This window comes from Malaclemys terrapin, chromosome 10 (genome assembly GCF_027887155.1).
Source record: "Malaclemys terrapin pileata isolate rMalTer1 chromosome 10, rMalTer1.hap1, whole genome shotgun sequence".
Taxonomy (NCBI): Eukaryota; Metazoa; Chordata; order Testudines; family Emydidae; genus Malaclemys; species Malaclemys terrapin.
In genome coordinates this window covers 140,364-160,959 of record NC_071514.1, presented here as the reverse complement: position 1 = coordinate 160,959, position 20,596 = coordinate 140,364, and the positions used below count along the sequence as shown (strand labels likewise).

Genomic DNA, 20,596 nt, shown 5'->3' with positions numbered 1-20,596 from the left:
GCTGGAGGTTTGTGAGGGACAGACTTTTTGCACCTGTCCAATTTTTTGGAATATTAATATTCAGTAGACATACCTGGTCTGTTTAATATGTGCAATCAGAGATTTCACTCAATTTAATAAAATCATTAGAAATGACATGACGTATTGTAATGATGCTCACTCTGTAATATGTCAACATTCGGTTAAAGTGATCTGGTGACTATATTACTGTATATCTCCTTTAAACAAAAGCTTGCTGTGGTAATTATTGTTTTGTTTCTGATATTTACATACAAAGGATTTGTAAACCTCTTAATACTTCCTAAGTAAATAAATAGTAAAATTCCTCCAGATTACAAAATGAATTCCATAGATCATAGAGTTAAGGCCAGAAGATATACTGGAGATGATCTGGTGATATCGTACCAGCACCCATACACTAAACTGAAATTAGACTAAATGTTACAGTCCACAGGAAACTAGACCAGTGTTTCTCAGACATGGCCACCGGCGGCTTTTCTTGTAGCCACAGCCTCCTCGTCTGTGTTTTGCGGTAGGAGGGGGCGCAAAGCATCAGTGCCTCCTCAAGGGCCATCAGCAGGGGTTGGGCCCTGCCCCCTTCGGGAGACACAAAAGCAACCAAGAAAGCAAAAGAAACAACAACAAAAAAGACAAGAACGTGCAAATCAGATTATTTATGTCTCTATTCTGTTTAGATCCAGTAAAGAATAGAGACAACTGTACATTTTTATTATTGAGTCTGCCAAAAAAAAAAAAAAAAACCTTACATAAATAAATTATAATGATTTGGACATGTATATGTGCATATTAATTTGTTTTCCCTAAAGTTAATTAGGAAATTTAGGAAAAATGTGAGAACCCCTGGGCTAGATTATTACATGCCACAGGCAGAGAATAGAAGGGACCGAGGTGCACCAATGCTGGAGGCCCCTGCAACAGCAGGGAAATAATTAGGTGAGAAACACCCAGATAATCCTGGCAAGTGATCCACACGTGTCAGAGGAAGGCAAAACCCCCCTCAAGGTCACTACCAATCTGACCTGAGAGGAAATTCCTTCCCAACCCCATATGTGGTGATAAGTTAGACCTTGAGCATGTGAGCAAGAACCAGCCAACCAAACATTTGAGAGACAGACTTCTTGGTGCCACCTAAGAGCCCTGGCCCTCCCTGTCCAATGTCCCATCTCCAGCTGTGGCCATGCCTGATGCTTCAGAGGAAGGAGGTAATAAAACAAAACAAAACCAAACACAAAAAAATTCAAACAGAATACATTGGGAGGTGGGGGAGGAATCCCTTCCTGACCCCTCCAGGCCATCATCCAACTAGCCAATCAACCCATTCCTCCATAAACAAAACAAAGCCTGGAAGAGCAAATGCATCTTCCAGAGCCTTCCAAAATCTAGGTTGCAGGCGAACAAATAGGGTGGCTGAGACTGCACTGTTGCCAGCCCAGTCCATTGAAGCTAGAATATTATCAGCTTGGGAAGCTCAGATGACCACAATAGCCACAGTGGAGAAGGTCTCTCAGGTAACAAATACCCTAGCCATTTATAACCTTATAGATCAGGTCCAATACCTTAACTTCACTCAGAAATCAACTGGTAGCTAAAAGAACATAAAGCGTAGGTGTAACATGTGCATGAAACACCGCTCAATATTCTTCAGTAGTTACAATTTCCATATGGCTTGAATGTATAGTCCCAAGCAAAGGACACGGCACTAATTTAACAGTAAGTGGATGTAGTTCCCACTTCAGACACAGGATACATACAATTGATATGATCCAAATCTGCTTCAATGTTTTGCCCCTACTAGCTTATGTCACAAAGATGTTCACAGGCAAAACAATCTCAATGTGGCCACACAGAACAATCACTTCTGGAATGAACAGGTGTTCTCCCACAGTTTATTTAAACAATGCCTTCAGCTTTGAGAGATTCTACTAGTTGGAGAGAGATTCCTTATACTTTAACATGAGTAATACTAATTGAACTAGTGATCTCCCAAGCCACTAGAAATTTAAGTGCACCCACGTATGCAGAAAAATAGGGAATGCCCTTCCTCTCCCTCAGCCAGGCAGAGCAGTCTTCTGCAGCAACTTGATAGGATTATTATTAATCGTTTCAATTACAGTAGCACCTAGGAACCCCAGTAACAGGTCAGAGCCCTACTGTGTTTGACAAAGTATAAACAAAAACAGTCTCTGCCCCAAAGACCTCACAGTCAACATGCTAGGCAGGATGAAACAGGTGAACAAAACAGACAAATGAGATGGGGGAGGAGGGGTGTTGTGGTATTGGAGGTAATTAAAAAAAAATAGTTTTGCAGTAAAGCAGAAGTCATAGTTTGGCACTTGTCTAACCAATGCCATACAGATTAGATTCATAGGCAGCACAGCAGAGATAGATTTTAAGAAAGAATTTAAAAGAACATACAGTAGCAGCTCTCCAAATTTTACTGTTTGCTGAATCTTTCCCGTGCATAGAGGACTGCTTGGGGAAAAGTGCAGCAATGTTTTAGGGAGAAGCAATAAGGCAAATGATCAAGACTGTTGTCAATGGTCAAGCAAAGGTAGAGGGTGACAGCTTGATAAATTAGTAGACCTAATAGAAAGGGTTCAGCTAACCTGGGAAGGACCATAAATGCAAGGATAAGAGATTGTATTTGATGCAATGGAGGAGGAACAGCAGCCAGTGGATGGAGGCAAAGAGGGGGTAATGATGTGACAAGGCAGGAAGATGATCCTTGCAGCTATGTTTTGAATGGACTTGAGAGGGATAATATGGGAAGCAAGTATCAGAGGGGTAGCCGTGTTAGTCTGAATCTGTAAAAAGCAACAGAGGTTCCTGTGGCACCTTTAAAACTAACAGAAGTATTGCAGCATAAGCTTTTGTGGGTGAATGCCCACTTCATCAGACACAAAGTGTGGTGTTTTTTGTTTGTTTGCACGTGACTGTACTTTGTCTGAGTATTGAATAAGTGGTGACCAAATATCTAAATAGTTGTTTGGCTTCTATCTATTTTGCTGGGCACATGATGCACTGGGGAGGCTATTTTTAGAGGTCTATTTTTTTTTTTTCTAAATGTCAGCTAGACATGGTTTGATTTTGTTTGTGTATGTTTTATAACACACTTGGGGAATTTGGTAAAAATTGAAAAATCTAAAGAAGAAATAACTGAATTTTCCTGCTTTGGATTCTCTTCTTGTGCATGAAAAGGTTAAAATGTGTACTAACTGCTGCGTGTCATTGCACTAGGTGTGCCACTTGGCTGCTTCCTCATTTCTTGGCAGCCTGCCTGGAATGTTGCAGACTGGGAAGAGTGGAAAGCCAACACTGAAGCTTGTTTTTACTTGATGGTAGTTGCAGAGGGTGGGGGAGATTGTAAATTAGACATTCTCTTTGCTGGATCCCCTGGGACCTAAATAATGAACTGCTTATTGTGCTCTTCCTTCAAGAAGTTGTGAATGGAAGTTTGTCCCATCTCAAGAATCCAAGAGTGGGAATTTGCAGTTCTGCCCAGCCACTCGTCTATAGGGAATTCACAGATTCATAGATTCTAAGAACAGAAGGAATCATTAGGATCACTTAGCCTGATCTCCTATGTAAGACAGGCCATAGAACTTCCCCAAAGCAATTCCTAGAGTAATTTCCTTTTAGAAAAACATCCAGTCTTGATATAAAAATTGTAAGTGACGGAGAATCCACCACAACCCTTGGGAAATTGTTCCAATGGTTATTTACCCTCACTGTTTAAGTTTATGCCTTATTTGCGGTCTGAATTTGTCTAGCTTCAACTTCTGGCCATTGGATCACGTTATACTTTTCTCTGCTAAACTGAAGTGACCACTTTTTGAAATATTTGTTCCCCATGCAGATACTTACAGACTGTAATCCAGTCACCCCTTTACCTCTTTTTTGTTAAGCTAAATAAATTGAGCTTTTTGAGTCTGTCAATTTACAGCATATTTTCTAATCCTTTAATCATTCTCATGGCTCTTCTCTGATCTATTCCAGTTTTTCAACATCCTTCTTGAATTACAGATTCATTAATTTCAAGACACACCATGGCTTATTGCTTTTTTGATGGGCTGCATGGGATAGTCTCTCCACTTGTCACTGAGATGCAGGAACACAAGAGCCTTCTTCTGCCAACTATAAATGCACTGAGGCTGCAGTTCTCAAACTTCATTGCACTGCGACCCCCTTGTGACAACAAAATTTCTACATGACCCCAGAGATGGGGAGGAGCCCAAGCTCCGCCGCCTCAGGTTAGGAGGCTGGAGCCCGAGCGCTGCGGGTGTGGGGGAGGGGGTTGGAGCCTGAGTCCCGCTGCCCTGGGGGGGAATGTGCTCAGGATTCAGCTTCAGTCCCTGGTCCCAGCAAGTCTAATGCTGGCCCCAGTGGCCCCATTAAAATGGTTTTTTTACCCACTTTGTGGTCCTGACCCACACGTTTGAGAACTACTGGCTGAGAGCATAAAGGATGGAGAATCCTCAACCAACGCTCGGTTCTTTTTTTCCAACTGTGGCTCTGATATGGAACCCCTGCAGTGTCTGCATCCCTTGCTCTCAGACCCTCTCAGAGGTCCAGAGAAGCCTGGGCCACTTCCAGCTTTTGAGGCCCCTAGCCATAATAAAAAATGACGACACATGAAAACAAAATAAGGCACCAAAAAAAGAGTGAGACATAATTTGAATATTTTTTATTTAACAAATGCTTTTCTAGCCTTTTTCTGTGCAAATGCACAATTATTGAGGGAAAATCTAGCTTTCGTGCAACGTCACAGTTGATATTAAGCATGGCGAGCCCATTCAAACGCTCTTGTCCAACAGTTGAATGGTGATAGTTCTTTACCTGCTTCAACACGTTGAAGGTGCATTCACTGGAAGCCACTGATGCAGGCAAACTGACAAAAATACGCAATCCAATTGTGATATTAGGAAACACCCCATAGAGTCCAAGTTTGAGTATTTATTGAAGCAATTCCTTTGGCTTGCAATCCAATTTAAAATTTGTGGAGTATACTCGTTTGAGGAAGATGACCTCATCACTGAGTTCTTTTGAGATTTCGTGTACTGTTGCTGAAATTGTTCAGCTGTAGAAGGTAGATCTTCATTACTCAGTCTGTTGAACTGCCAAAGAAACCCCAAAAGGGTACAAATTAGTCGCAGTGACTCAAATTGACATGTAAGTCCTGATTGAATAGAATCAATGATGACAAGGAAGACATTGACCCTATAATGCTGCTCGTCATTGGATTCAGTAGGTAAGTTGCGATTGGTGGAGAACTCAGATGAAATGCCAATATTCTGTGCTACTAATTTGGACTCAGTCAGGATCGCATCCCATTGTTCATGAATATGTTGAAAGTCATTGATAAGACTTTCAGTGTTATCCCTCTCAACATCAAGTGTAGCATTGCGTGCTTCAATTACCAGATTAGTTTGGTGGATCATTGTAAGTACCGTCATCCACAAAGATGACATCAGAATGTGTTCAAATTTGGACAAGTGTTTCTGAATAGACTGAAGTTCAGTTCGAGCCTGTGCAGTGAGATTGAGAGATTCAAGCTCATTTAAAGCCTTTCTCGCTGAATTCAAATGCTGTGCAACTGGTTGAACACCATCAATCGGTACAGACCATCTAGTTTTGGACATCCCATGCAGTGAAACAGGAAGATACTGCTTCAGAATTTCCCACCTTTGTAGACTGCTAGTGAAGAGATTGTACATTTGCTAAACAGTTCCGAAGTAAGTAATTGCCTCCTTGCATGATTAGGCACATTAAACAACTACAAGATTTAGTGTGTGGTTTCCACAGCTGGAGAAAATAGTTTGAATTATGCTCAAGCAGAACTGCTTGTACACCTTTGTACTTCCCAGCCATTGTCGTAGGCTTGACCAATGCAGACTTGAAAATCTAACTTAAAACCTTCTCAAATTGCTAGTACTTGAGCAGCAATTTCTTTTCCGGTTTTTCTCGTTGAAATTATCAAACAAAATAAACTGTTCTTCGGTTGAAAATTTTGAGCTGTCTACAATCTTAACATATCGAATAACCATAGTAGTCTGTTCCTTGTGAGAACAATCTGGAGTGGCATCAACAATGATTGAAGAATACTTGGCATTTCGAATCTTATCAAGAATTGTTTGTACGAATGACCCACATAGCTCAATAAACTCATTTTGTATGCATGTGGAGAGATAATGGACTTGCATTCACTTTTGACTCTCCTGTGATTCTCGAACACATTTAACATGCTCTGATAAAAGTGGGTCATATTTGCTGAGGAGCTCAACTATGCCTAGAAAGTTTCCATTTGCACGATCACCAATATGTTTACTGGAATCAAAGAAAGCCAATCCCCGCTCAGAAAGAAAAAGGATGACATTCAGGATGCACTCAAGAAGTTTTTTCCAGTTATTAGTTTCTGTAAAGAGTTCAGTCAAGAGTAAATTCTCAACTGAACTTTCAGCCGATGCTGCCCTACTGGCTGATTTCCGTGCAACATGCCCCAGAATTCTGTTCTGTATGCTGATCCTTCTCCAAACATATGCAGGAAGTGAGAGACACAAGGCTCATGCTCTTCCTCCTTGAAAAATTGATACAGTCCTCCTTGGACCCTGGCAGGCCTGTGGACAAGTTCCATCAGTTACATCAATCACATGGTGAACTAAGACTTCATACTGGGCTCTCATACCATTTCTCACAGGCCCCATTTGGCATTGACTTATGAAAGGGACCAAAAGGAGCACCATTCGTGAGACCAGGGCAGGCACCAGTCTCCTTCTCCAACTCCAGGCAAGAGGCAAATCCTCTCTTTGAGCCCCTTCACCAAGAGCCTGAAATCTGACTTCCATTCTGGTACCTTGTACCAGACTAAGCAAGGACTTCACTGCATCTAGCACTGATTGTCCAGCGCAACCTCAGCACCAAGCGCCCTAGCTATGGCAGCATCTGCCTCTTCGGTACTGTCTGACGCTAATACCAGATGTCCGACTGTTCACCATATTGGAACTAGAAAATTCTTGCTATCTAGTGATCTAGCTGTAGGCCTGGACTTGAGTCACCTCTTACTGAGAGACTCAGAGGTTATTCTCAAATTCTTTGCCTCTCATTCACCCATGATACTGTCTTCAGCTCTTACTAGGCAGGGTACTTCTGACAGGACCACCCCTCCCCTCAAGAAGGTTTATTCCTTCTTGTCATCCTCAGAGAAGCATTGTGCTCCCCTGAGCATTCACCTTTGCCTCCATGGTAGCATGGTGAGAGTCTGGAAGGACGTCTAGGGATGAATCTGTGAGAGGTCTCAGGAAGTCATTGGGTCACATAGGGTTCACCTCTGTTAGTGTGTGCCCTCCCCCTCACTTGCCTACTAGCACAGTGCTCCCGTTGGCTGTGAACTCAAATTTGAGGAAGCCAGTGTCCTTCATAATATCCAGGGCCAGATCTCCATCACCTAAGAAACAGTTAGAACCTGCACTGGCACCTCGTTTGACCCAGCCACAACTAATGAAAGGTGAAGAGGAGTACAGCGGGATGAACAATCCACTGAATTAGTATCAAGCAGTGCCACCTGCCATCTCATCTTTGTCTTCAGATGAGATGATTGACCCGCCCCCATACATCTATGACCTCATTGGATGTACTAAAGGTTTTTCAAGACTTAATGAAGAGAATGGTGAAGATGCTGGCTGTCACACTGGAGATCATCTGGGATGATCAACACAAGCTTCTCAACATTCATTGGCTCTAAACCACAGGGAAACTGGCTATGGCCCATAAATTAAGTGCTACTTGAATTTGGCAAGACCATATGACACATGCCTATCTTGATACTAGCTGCCTCCAAAAGAGCTGATAGGAGATATAGGTGCTGGCTAAGAGATCTGAGTATTTCTATCAGCACTCTAGAAATAGTGTCTGCTCTGGTCCAGGCAGTTCAAGAGAAATCCAAACTACAAGTTCAGCTAAAGTCCACTGCGCACAAGAAGGACCCAAAGAAGCTAGGTCTCTCTGATAGAAAAATCTACTCATCAGCAAGACTTCAGATGAAAATAAGTCAGTTACCAGGCTTTACTCTCAAAATATGATGTCTTGATCTGGAACAAGCTCTCTAACTTCCTTGACAAACTCCCAAAAGAATGCCAGGAGGAATGGAAATCCTTCATGTCAGAAGGTCAGCTTATGGTCAGGACAGCACTTCAGGTGGCACTAAATGTGGTCTGATATGGCAGTAAGGACCATGACCCTACCATTGCTGTGTGGAGGTCCTCTTTGCTACAGGCATCCGGGATCCTGAAGGAGATCAGGTTACCATTGAGGACCTCTCATTTGAGGACACTGAGCTATTTAAAACTGGTATGGATGAGGTATTCCATACCCTGAAAGGTTTGTGGACTATCTTGCAATCTTTGGGATTGTATCTTCTAGTCCTAAAGAGGAAGCAACAGCCTTTCTATAGACAAAAACAATACTATTCTCACCAGAGATCTTTAGAGCCCCTGAGGCAGAGGTGACCATCTGCCACTTCCTCAGCTGCCCCACAGTCTGGACATCAGGCAGGAATAAAATTTCATGCCATTGTTGGTATCCCATCCAGTTTCAAACTGTTGAAACCCCTTCTTACACTCTGTGTCTCTCTTCAGGGACTCTAGTGATGCGAGTTTGTTGAAGCAAGAAGTAGGTGCCCTCCTACAGCTGAGAGCAGTGGAGTAAGGGCCCCTAGAGCAGTGGTTCTCAAACTTTTGTACTGGTTACCCCTTTCACGTAGCAAGCCTCCTGAGTGCGACCCCCTGCTTATAAATTAAAAACACTTTTTAATATATTTAACACCATTATAAATCGGGGTTTAGGGTGGAGGCGGATAGCTTGCGACCCCCCATGTAATAACCTTGCAACCCCCTGAGGGGTCCCGACCCCCAGTTTGAGAACCCCTGTCCTAGAGTTTATAGGCAAAGTCTTTTATTCCTGTTATTTCTTAATCCCAAAGGAAAAAGGGAGTTGGAGACCCATCCTTGATCTTCGATATCTTAGTGCCTTTATCCATCATTACAAATTCCATATGATCCCTAGCTTTTGTAATCTCTTCTTTGGTTCCTATGGCTGGTTAGTGTTGGGATTCCCTCTGAGACCTTTTCCACTTAGCTTATCCGGTACACTGTGTCCAGTTCTGGGATAACACGTCATCCAAATCTCTGGGATCCAAAAAACTCAATTTGACTCCAGCTCATCACTTAGGTTAGTTTGTTAGGCATGTAACAGCTCTTTGCCCATTCAGGCCAGGTGCAGACACAGAGGGTTTTGGTACAGGGTGCTACTACGATTCCAATTCGTGCCACATAATGTATATGCATCTTTCCTAGCTATACTTCTTGCATATAAAGACCAGTCGCTTTGCAGATTGCGTAAAGCAAGTTTACTATAAACATACCCACAAGAGTTAATTTAGTTAGTTTCTGGCTCCCTTATTTACTAAACATGTTCACAATAGTTAGTTATTTCAGCAATTACATTTTTGAGCTTGTCTTGTCTTAACTTGGACCTGCCCATGTCAGCTAAGCCAGCCCTATGTTCCACACCCTTTTGTTTTCTCCTATGTTTGCATTTTTCATTTGCATCATCTTTCTTTCTGTGCTTGCTTTTTCAAATTTATTATCCAGCAGCACATTCCCATGACCACAATAGTTGTTGTTATTTGAACTACCATGAAGACTAAACTTCAAGTACCCACCAGGTGGTGCAAGCTCATCTCTGCTGGTATGGCCTACCGAGGTGTTTCCATAACCTGTACAGCTCTGTCCTCAATTTGTTGTTGCTCAGCTATCAGTTGGGTAATAGGCACGAGTTGCTGTATGTTTCTCTTTTCTAAATCAATTGTGTTAATAGACAAGGGAGATATGGGTACAAAGAGACTAGTCACTAATTATTCCCATTCATTGTTGTCCATCACTTCATCTGTCATGTTCTCCTCAATCCGTACACTTGATTATCGTGCATGGGTCCCAATCTGAGTCAGAGAGATGAGCTTTAGACAAAACCCATCCAGGTTCCCCTAATATGGTATTGTACCAACTGAAAAGTGGTGGCATCCCAGTGCACACATGGTGTCACTGAGCTGTATCACCTCTTTCACTCGGTCCTTGGTGATTAATCTGCCCTAACTTCCTTCTGAGGTAGCTGCATTCACAGAACCATCTAACTGTGCCTGGTTCTTTAACAACATGTGGTGTTTATCTCAACACCATCCCTTATTGCCACATTAACTCTAGGATACTGTTGTCTATATGTTAGATTCTCAAAATACCCATACTGTAACACATACTAATTCTATAGGACTTGCTGTCCATCTGGGAATAGCAATCATGATTGGCAAAGTCCCATTATTAATTTCATGTGGTGCCCAAGGCCTACGACATTCTGTCCAAAGAAATTGCACATTTTCTTTTCAATAGTACATTTCCTTTTCCACTAGTGTGACCCAGATCAGTGTGCTGTTTAACAATCTTGACCTTTCCCCCCACTTTCTGTCTTTTGTTAAATGCATAACAAGTTAAATACCATATATGCTGTAAACAATTTCTTCAGAAATGTTAAGTATCAGAGGGGTAGCCGTGTTAGTCTGGATCTGTAAAAAGCAACAGAGTCCTGTGGCACCTTTGAGAAATGTTATTACTCAATGACTCACAGTATTTACAGATATATTAATTCATTTAAAAGTTTATGCAATGGAGTGCATATTTCTAATAGTCATCATGTCCTGCTACAGTGTTAGGCTACTGAACCCACCTCCTTTTCTGATAGTTTTTCCAAAACTATTGGCTAAAAAGTTAATTCTAAGATTTGACCCTTCAGTGTTTGCAGAACTGCATAGTGAAACTCCAACTCCTGCTTCACCCAATGTAGTTGCCAAAGTATCTCTTTTCTTCCTAGTATTTTTAAGCAATTGATGTATGCCTCCGACAGGACTCTGCCATAATCTGATCTGGGATTTAATATTATTGGTAAACCATTTCTTATATAGGACTAAGCAGGTCCCAGGGAATCTGTATTTAATAAAATCCAAAATAAACGGGAGGTATATCCACCCTACATCATCTACCACTGTTTCATGAGTGGAGAGTATAAAAATACCATTTTCTGGCCGTGGAGTGGTCATGGGACATAGAGGAAGAGCGTAATTTTCAGGGGGGTTTATGGTAGAGGTACTGTGTTGTGTGTTTTGTTCTTTGCCACCAAAAACAGGTGGACTTTATTTACATATACACCCACCAACCATCCTGGAGCTACTGAAGTACAATTGTTTTGCCTTAGAAAAAACCCTGACTTATTTATATACTAATATTTATTTATACAGTATATTTCTATAGTAATATTTTCCTGGGATGTATTATATACTCATAAACTTTCAAACCATTCAGCCCCTTCTCTAGTTGTCCACTTTGGCCCACAGATACCAACTGAACACACCCCTTGTAGTTCTCAATTGCCCCAGATACTACCCCAGTGTCCGAACAAGACAAATTTCCCAGAAAGGCTGATCAATCCCATTTAGCCCTGGATGGTAAGTAATAGATAATTTTTCTGTCTATTCTTATTGTACCGCTGGGGTCTGACATACTTCTGTGGTGGTTTGGGACCAGGGGATCACTGACTGGAGTGTCTCTGAACCTTGGGACCATCTCCACGCCCACCACATCAGGGGACACAATGTTGTAAGCCTCCACCATTTCATGGTTGCAGACCTGCAAGACAAAAAGGGAAGAAACCATGTCTTGCTTCTTTCTTTACCTACCTTTGTATGCTTTGAGCTGACTGTCATGGACCTAACTCTGTCCTCATTGTCTAACTCCAATAAGCACGCTGAGGGGCCAGGTTGATCTAATTCAGTTTTAATGGTTCTATTAATTCTTTCCACTTGCCCCGCTGCTTCGGGATGATAAGCAATGTGAAATGTCTGATCGATGTCCAGCGGTGTGCATATCTCTTAACCACTGATCCAACAAATCCTCTAGCACTGTCTGACTCCATTATCTTAGGAACCACTGACCCCCTTCCCCCAAGCCAACTGATCAAATTATACACGAATTGTTTAGCTCTTGTCAACGCAGTCATATTTTTTAGTTGGGAATGCCTCCACCCAGTGTGAGAATGAGTCTTATACTGCCTAACCCGCTCCTGGACAATGCAAGCTCATATAAAGTCCATCATTTTATGAATAGAAAATGATGCGCACAAATCCTATTATCTCAAATAGAGTTTCCCAATCACTTCAACCTAAGCATACTGGTTTAGATAAAACAACAAAACAAATTTATTAACCACAGAAAGATTTTAAGTAATTACAAGTAATGAGGCATAAAGTCAGAATTGGTTACAAGAGAATAAAAGGTAAAATGCAATTAATGTCCAACTTAACAAGCTAAATGAATGCAAAGCAAAGATCTTTCTCACAAGCTTCAGCAGTCTTACTGGGTGGATTTCTTTCGGCCAGGACCCCTCCCCCACTTCAGTGTTACTTTCCTTGTCTTTAAGTTATCTGAGCTCAATACAGTACAGTAGCTCATGTTAAAGGCTGTGATTCTTTCAGGGAGGTTGCAGAAGTCACGGATTCCATGACTTTCAGCGACCTCTGTGACTTCTGCAGCAGCTGTTGCAGCTGATTTCAGGGCTACCTGAGCAACTGGCCCCAGGGCCAGCTGGCTCTGGGGGCCACCTGACCGGTGCAGCTGGTCACTGCACCTGAACAGTAGTCCTGGTGGCGGCCCTGGGAAGCTCCCGAGCAGTGGTCCCGGGGGCCACCCCAGAGCCAGCTGCACCGGCCATTGCTCAGGCAGCTGGCTCCAGGGACCGCACAAGCAGTGGCTGGAGCGGTTGGTCCCGGGGGTGGCCCCAGGAGCATTTGAGCAATGGTCCTGCGGGCTGCCCCACGGCCAGCTGCAGCAGGCTCCAGGGACTGCTGGAACAGCGGCCAGTGTGACTGGCTCCGGGGAGCGCCTGAACAGCAGTCCTGGGGGTGCCCTGGGGAAAACCTGAGCAGCAGTGGTCCTGGGGTGCCCGGAAGCCGTTGGGAGAGCGGTCCCCGGGAGCAGTGGCCGGGGTATAGTCAACCCCCAGCACTGGAGTTGGCCCCCCCTCTAGCAGGGCCTGCCCCAGCAATGGTGCCCCAGAAGTAGATTTAGTGAGGGGTATTTTTGGTAAAAGCCATGGACAGGTCACGGGCAATAAATAAAAATGCACAGCTTGTGACCTGTCCATGGCTTTTACCAAAAATACCCATGACTAAATCTTAGCCTTACTCATGTTGCAATACCAGATCTGATTTTAAGATTTGGATCTTGATCTTCTACACCCTAAATATCTTGAAAATCACTTTTCTGTTTCACCATGACCTTACCAAGGTAGGTGTGTCCCTCAGAAAGTCTGAACTCTAGAAGTACTAAGTTAACAGTGACACGTGCTCCAGAGAAAGGCAATAGATCTTTTAGAAGATGAACCATGGTTGTGGAAATCCCTTCCACAAATATTAAATGACCAAAGGTCTTACCTCCTTCAGAGCAAACTATAAATCCTATCTGAATACATTAGATTTCCCATGACAACTTCCCTAAAGAGGTAAAACCAGACTTATTTTCTCAGTGGGGACATTAGTTGTTCAGATTATTTACTTTCTGTAATCTTTGTTGTCTTCAGGTACTACAGTAACAGACATTAAATTAGATAGGAAGAAATAAGAGATAAAGGAAGAGCTGATTGAAAGCTGTGATACTGGATGGGAACACGGAACTCTTTAGTAATGAAAATGAGATCATACTTACAGTAGCAGCTAGTATTCTGTATCTTCACTTACTTTAAATTAAAGTCTGAAATATGTAAGAGAATGGGAGAACATACAGGAAAGAGGCAAACATGACCACAGAATCTGAGGTCTCAGCTGTGAGACTGCACTAAAAGAACTTGAATCAGTGAGATGGAGCAACTAATAACTGGTGAGGGATTAGGTGATATTGCATATAGAGGAGCTCAACAAAGGGAGACCTAGTAGATGAGTCTGTGCTCAGGAGGATGATTCAAACTAGAGGTAATTTAGTTTGGCTAATATATTTAGGCAAATGTAAAGTACACGGTGACCAGAAGAAAAGAAATTAATGGGTAAGAGGATGTTTATAAGAGTGATTGTTTAAAAAATATTTTTGTGAAACTTTCTAAGACTTTTGGGTTTGGTATTTCTGCTCACTTTTTCATGTGAAGTAACTTCAGTGTGGGTAGCCTAAAAGCTGAAAGGGAAGCACTTCAAACCTGAGGCCAAACAGCAGCATCTTGTGGTACACACTGTCTTATAACACTGCCCATCAGTGCCTAATACATAAATCATACAATGGGAAAAGATGTGACAGCAGCAACACTGAACTTGCTCAGAAAATGAGCAGCTAATGTACCCCAAGAGGAGAGTAAATGGAACACATCATAAAAGCTCTCAAATGACCTACTCCTTTCCTGTCCTTTTTACATTTTCAGATGGATGGAGGCCTGCCTTAATGAGGATCTACCTCCCACAACAGAGCTGGAGGAGGGGCTAAGGAATGGAGTCTATCTAGCCAAACTTGGAAACTTTTTCTCCCCCAAGGTGGTGTCTCTGAAGAAAATCTATGACCGGGAACAAACCAGATATAAGGTGAGACCTCTCCATTCTGGGAACTAGGATGGCTAGAGAGGTCTGAGATAGGAGGGAGACTTCAGGTCATATGGTTGTAGAGGAACTGTCAGTGAATGAGTGAGTAATAGATTGTGGCAAATTTAGACTGAAAAAATGTAAGTTAACTCTTCCTGAACTATAGAATATCAGATGAAGGAAGATCTCTAGTTTAGTCTGAGTTTGTGTGCATGTGAGAGTCTGAGAAAGCTGGCCTTTTGTAAGCCTTAAATGTAACTGGCTGTAGAAAGCTTTCATCATAGTACTTAAGACCTCAGATCCCTGGAAAAGTTTAGCTGTTGTAAGTAGCACTTATCAGATGCATGCCTTAGCAAAGTTCCCTGGTACTCACAGTGGTTGTGATGATTCATGTGCTTTTTTCCCTCCCCTCTTTATTTCAGGCAACTGGTCTCCATTTCCGTCATACTGATAACGTTATTCAGTGGTTGAATGCCATGGCTGAAATTGGCCTCCCCAAGGTAATTTCTGCACTACAACGCCAGGTTTTGAAAGTTGTGGGATGAATTTGCAAACACACAGGATTCAATAAACTCTGCCTAGCTAAACCTTAGTTTCCTAGACTTGGTTCTCCTTTGAAATTCTGAAGTTTGTTAAAATATTCCATTCCCCTCCCTGTTTGTATGATTGGGAGGCAGTGAATTCGTGCTTTAGTACCAAATGCTTAACACTCATTATTTTGGGTGAGATCTGCAGTACAAAATTTTTATTTTTCATTCTGTTGAGCAGCATGCCTGAGCTACAGTTTGGTCATGGCAATTTTTAGGAATCATCATAGGAAAATCATGGATAAAAGGAGCAACAATTTTTGGAAGTGGTGGATTTTCCATCTCTTGTGGAGCAGTTGTGGATTCTCTGTCTCTTGAAGTCTTCAAATCAAGCCTTTTGGAAAGATGCTTTAGTTAAACACAAATTATTGGCCTAAGTACAGGGGTAACTGGGTGAAATTCCATGACCTGTGTTATACAAGAGGTCCAACTAAATGATCATCATGGTCCCTTCTGGCCTTAAAATCTATAAATCTTTGGGAACATTGTACTGAAAGTCAACCATGAGCATTGATTTATACCCAACACAACTTTTCCTCACACTTTTATTACGTGTAAGAGGAACAGTCCATGTGTTTAATCACACAAGGGTCACTATTATATACTTTAACCTGCTGTCTGCATTTTTAAAAAAATACTCACTTGAAACTGTTATTTTTAGGATTTCGTCAACATTTGCCACCCAACTCTCTCCTGACTTATTAGCTGTGCTATGCATGAACTCCTAGTGATTTAGAGGAGCAGCAGGAAGTATAGGAATGGGCTCTGGGAGAGAGATGGTGCTCTGGAGGATGTTGGGTGAGAAGAGAGAGAATGTGGGGGACAGCGGAGAGAATGGGACTTGGGTCAGGCATGAGGGCTTGAGTAAGGCTTTGAGGAAATGGAGGGAATATAGCAGCAATATGTAAGGGGACTGGGGGGAAGACTTCGCTGGTAGAGAGGGGGGCTTGTTGGAAGGCTATGTCAGAGCAGGGGACCTGAGATAGAGCCCAGTGTCTCTGCATCAAGGCAGTCACACATCAAATGCTCCCCATTTCACAGCTGCCTAGAGCACCAAGGAACTGAGGCAGCAGAATTGAGGGGAGTGCAAGTGTGAAGCCTTTGTGCAGAGACACTTGTCATTTTGCGAGGGTACACAGCAGTAAGGAACACACACAGGCACATATCCTTCCAAGAAAAGTAAGTGCTTTGTTAAAGATAACCCGGAAATAGTCAGCACTTCTGATTGTGAAAAAGATTTGTGGGTCATGACAAATAATCAGCTGAATATGAGCTCCCAGGGTAATGCTGTGGCGAAAAGAGCTAATGTGATGTTGGGATGCATTAATGGGGGAATCTCGAATAGGAGTAGAGAGGATTTTTAACCTCTGTATTTGGCACTGGTATGACCACTTCTGGAATACTGTGTCCACTTCTGGTGCCCACAATTCAAGAAGAATGTTGATACATTGGAGAGTGTTTAGAGAAGACCCACAAGAATGATTTAAAGGATTAGAAAACATGCCTTATAATGATAGACTCAGGATGCTCAGTCTATTTAGCTTAATACAATAAATAGAAGGCTGAGGAGTGATTTGATTTACAGTCTATAAGTATCTACAGGGAGAACAAGTATTTAATAATGGGCTTTTATCTAGCAGAGGAAGGTCTAACATTTAATGGCTGGAAGTTGAAGTTAGATAAATGCAGACTGCAAATAAGGCCTATATATATATATATTTTTTTTTTAACAGCAAGAGTAATTAACCATTGGAACAATTTGCCAAGGATCATGATGGTTTCTCCATTACTGACAATTTTTAAATCAAGATTGGATATGCTCACAGGAGGTCAGACTGTCATAATGGTCCCTTCTGGCCTTAGAATCAATGTAGTGACGCCTTCCACGTTAACCCTTTAAGGGGCCTGACTTTCAAAAGAGCTCTAGATCCAAGAATGTGATAATAGGAGATACTGGGGATGAACAATTAAAAATATGACCCCCAACATTTGTTGGAAAATATGGCCCCAGGTGCCTTGCAGCACAAAACTGTCTTTACCATTCTCCTAGGCCACTCACACATAGTCCCCTTCTGCCCACCCAGTCCAAACAAAATCCTCTTCCCCAACCCCTCATGTAAATATCCCTGCTCATCTCTTGGCTCCCTCAGCATCTCCAACCCAGTTCCCCAGGTACACCACACAGTATCTCTGTGGGGAGCCAATGCGCGGTGGTCACATAAAAGGGGCATGGGGCTGAGCAGGGATGTGTATGTGAGAGTACATGTAAGGAAAGTGGGGAACAGGTTTGTTGGTAGACGCATGGGAGAAATGTGGGGCTTCAGCTAGGAGGAGCCTCAGTGGGGTACAAAGTGGAGGGGAGACACGTTGTGCTCCAAGAACTACCTATCTCATGACTGGGCTGGAGGAGTTTTAGGATTGTCAGAATCCTTCCTACTAGGATGGCTAGAGTAGGGTATTATTCTGATGGTTAACTTTGTTTTATATTCAGATTTTCTACCCAGAAACTACTGACATCTATGATCGGAAGAACATGCCACGCTGCATCTATTGTATCCATGCACTCAGGTAATGTGTGTTAGGTAGGAGGCTGAATTGTGAGTGAATGAAGGCTACCTAGAAATCTGAAGTCTGTGGGAATGCAAATGCATTCTGATTCAGAGTTGGTGGGGGGTGAATGTACTGTGGGCTTAAAGGAAGATCTGCAGCTTTCAGGAGTGGCATCTATGAAATGATGAATGCATTTATGTTTCCAGTGATAAGTGCTATGCATGTTTAAGAGTCAGTGATATCACCAGCCATTGGCGGCAGCATATACATCTTGAGATTCCCAAGCCTTAGAGATGGGGTGCGTACAGCTGTGAATCTCCTTCCTTGGGGACTGTGTGTGTATATGTGCATATTTGTGAATCACGGTATCATGAAGCAAGAAGTGTAATCCGAGCCTTTTGAAGGTGTGTGCAGTATAGAGTGCCCTACCCCAGAGAAGCATATATAGTAGGTTCCACTTAATAGTGACCCAGATATAAACAACTTAGTTAATAGCAACATTTTGCTGGAAACCAATCCCACCCCATTGACTTTAATATTAATGGGATCCGGATAGTGGCAACTTATGTTGCTTATTCACAACGTCTTTTGGGAGAAAGGTTCTACCTGCAGGCAGGTTTGTGGGGCTGCGGCCCCAGAAGGAAGCACTGGAATGTGCTGAGCACCCCTGTTGCAGCCATGGAAGCCTGCCTGCACACTGAGACTGCACAGGAAGTAAGTGGCTGGGAGGGGAGAGGAGGCTGTCGTCAAAGCAATAGTGGAGGGTGGGGAGGAGGCAGCAGGCTGGAAAACCTGCATGTGCACAGGCTCTGCACAGGAGGTAAGAGGCGGGTGGGGAGGAGAGGTGGGGGAAGGCAGTAGCTGTGGGCAGAGCAGTAGCTGGGGTGAGAGGGGCAGTAGCCCAGTGGTACCTCTCCCTGTGCTGTTCTGGGCTACACCCTGCTGGGAGACTCCACATAGGGAAAGAATTGCTGTGATGTGTGGAGAATGCAGGGAAAGGTACCATGCAGTTCTGTGGGCCCTCAGAGCCCCCACTCCCTTTGGAAAGCCCTGGCATCCAGGCTGCAGCCCCCCTCCCTGCTGCTGTCCTGCCTGCAGGCAGGTTTGCAAGGCTGCAGCCAGGGAAGTGAAGTTCTGGCACTTCCTTCTTTGACTGCTGTCTCACAAACCTACCTTCCACTTATTAGCAGCTGCTGGATAATAGCAACTTTTTGCTGGCTACCAAGGGGTTGCCCAATAAGTGGAATCTACAGTATTTGTGTGACCATAAAAGAGAATCGAGATAGTATCATATTATGTATTGTCCTGCCACCAGATCAGGAATGGACACTAATGACAGCTGGTCACGAGGATCAAATCCCAAACATATAGTGTGAAGTGCTGTCTTGGGTTTGCTTTAAAGGGTCTACTCTTCCCACTCCCACCCTCGCTTTGGCCACACTTGTATAGCTTGTCATGCTAATAAAATATCACTGAATTGAAAATTAATCTTAGGAAGGGTATGAACGTACTGTGGGTGTTCAGAAGCATGAGTATGCACATGCCCCATTCTGTCTCATGTGATGCATGTTTACTTCTATAATGGTTCTAGATTTTCACGGTTGTATGCACTGTCTGAATCTATATCTGGACCTGCAGTGTGAGAGGCAGAAGGGGAAGTGACAACACTGTCATTTTCACCTGCTAATAAACTATGAATTTCAGTTTGTGTCTGGAGAGAATAGGTGCAGGCTTGTTTGTTCAGCTGAGCAGCAGGTAAAGTGAGGCCAACCTTCTGTGTGCAGCATGTTTATTTTTAGGATAAATCAGGGAGACTTTTGGGGGCTTTGTGAAAAGCCATGTAAAGCTTTAAAACCCTTTCAGAGGTCAGAGGGCTAATCTCTCACCTCTTGAGGTAACTAGAAAGATCCATTTGACTGTGCTAGGTACTTCTGTCTTTGCCTCATTAGAGTGTGTTGAAGTGGATAGTTTTGCTCCCGCTTCATGCTCTAGAGAGATAGAACATTGCATTGCAATGACTTAGTCCTTCCTGATAAACCAGTTTGGATGCAGGTTTCCAATCTGATTGCAGAAGAATATTTAGTGGGCTTCACATGAACACTCCTGAAGACATTTCTGTATAAAGAGCACTGAGCCATATCAGTTTGGGTCTCCATCTTATGCTCACTCAGTTTCAGTCCTCAAGAAGGAGCTTGTTCTTTTGCTTTCTGATCCTTTGGCAGGGTGAAATCTGAGGAGGAAACATCAAGATAGATTGCAAATAGCTGAACATCAACAGAAGTTTCAGGCTGGTGTAGAATCAGATTGTTTGTAGAAGTGAACCTGCTTTCAACCCAGTTCCCAACATTTAGTATAACTTGCGGTCAGGAACACTTGACACTGTGTGATGGCCAATTATGGAACTGTGTAGTGTATGCTCCTTTGCCCAGTATGAAAGGATTTGGGTCATTGTTAGTGGTGAAGCGCCTCCTTACTGGCAGCTTCACGATAGCTGCTGCAGTTATTCTTTGAGTAGTTGGGCTCAGCTGGCAGATGTTCATATCTCCTTATCAGTCTGGTCCTCTTTGCCAGTGATGTGTAAATCAGAATCCAGATATTCAGAATGAGTCAGCTTTTTGCTGAAATATAAATAATGGGCAACATATAGGTCTCCAAGAGTAAGGACTTGTCTACATGGGGACACTCAGGAAAGTTAATCTGAATTAACTAAAAGTGTGAATTTAAAGTGGATAAACTAAATTGCATTAAACCCTGGTGTTGACACTTATATTCAGAATTAGAGTGG

At 42.9% G+C, this 20,596-nt stretch overlaps 1 protein-coding gene across 1 annotated transcript in view; it reads left to right on the top strand.

The window, feature by feature from the left end:
• Positions 1-20,596, top strand: part of IQGAP1 (IQ motif containing GTPase activating protein 1) — a 176,129-nt gene that overhangs the window by 30,738 nt on the left and 124,795 nt on the right. Inside the window, exons 3-5 of the mRNA XM_054041339.1 lie at positions 14,521-14,677; positions 15,097-15,174; positions 17,753-17,829. Coding sequence (XP_053897314.1) covers positions 14,521-14,677; positions 15,097-15,174; positions 17,753-17,829 — 312 coding nt within the window. The remainder of the gene's footprint in view (positions 1-14,520; positions 14,678-15,096; positions 15,175-17,752; positions 17,830-20,596) is intronic.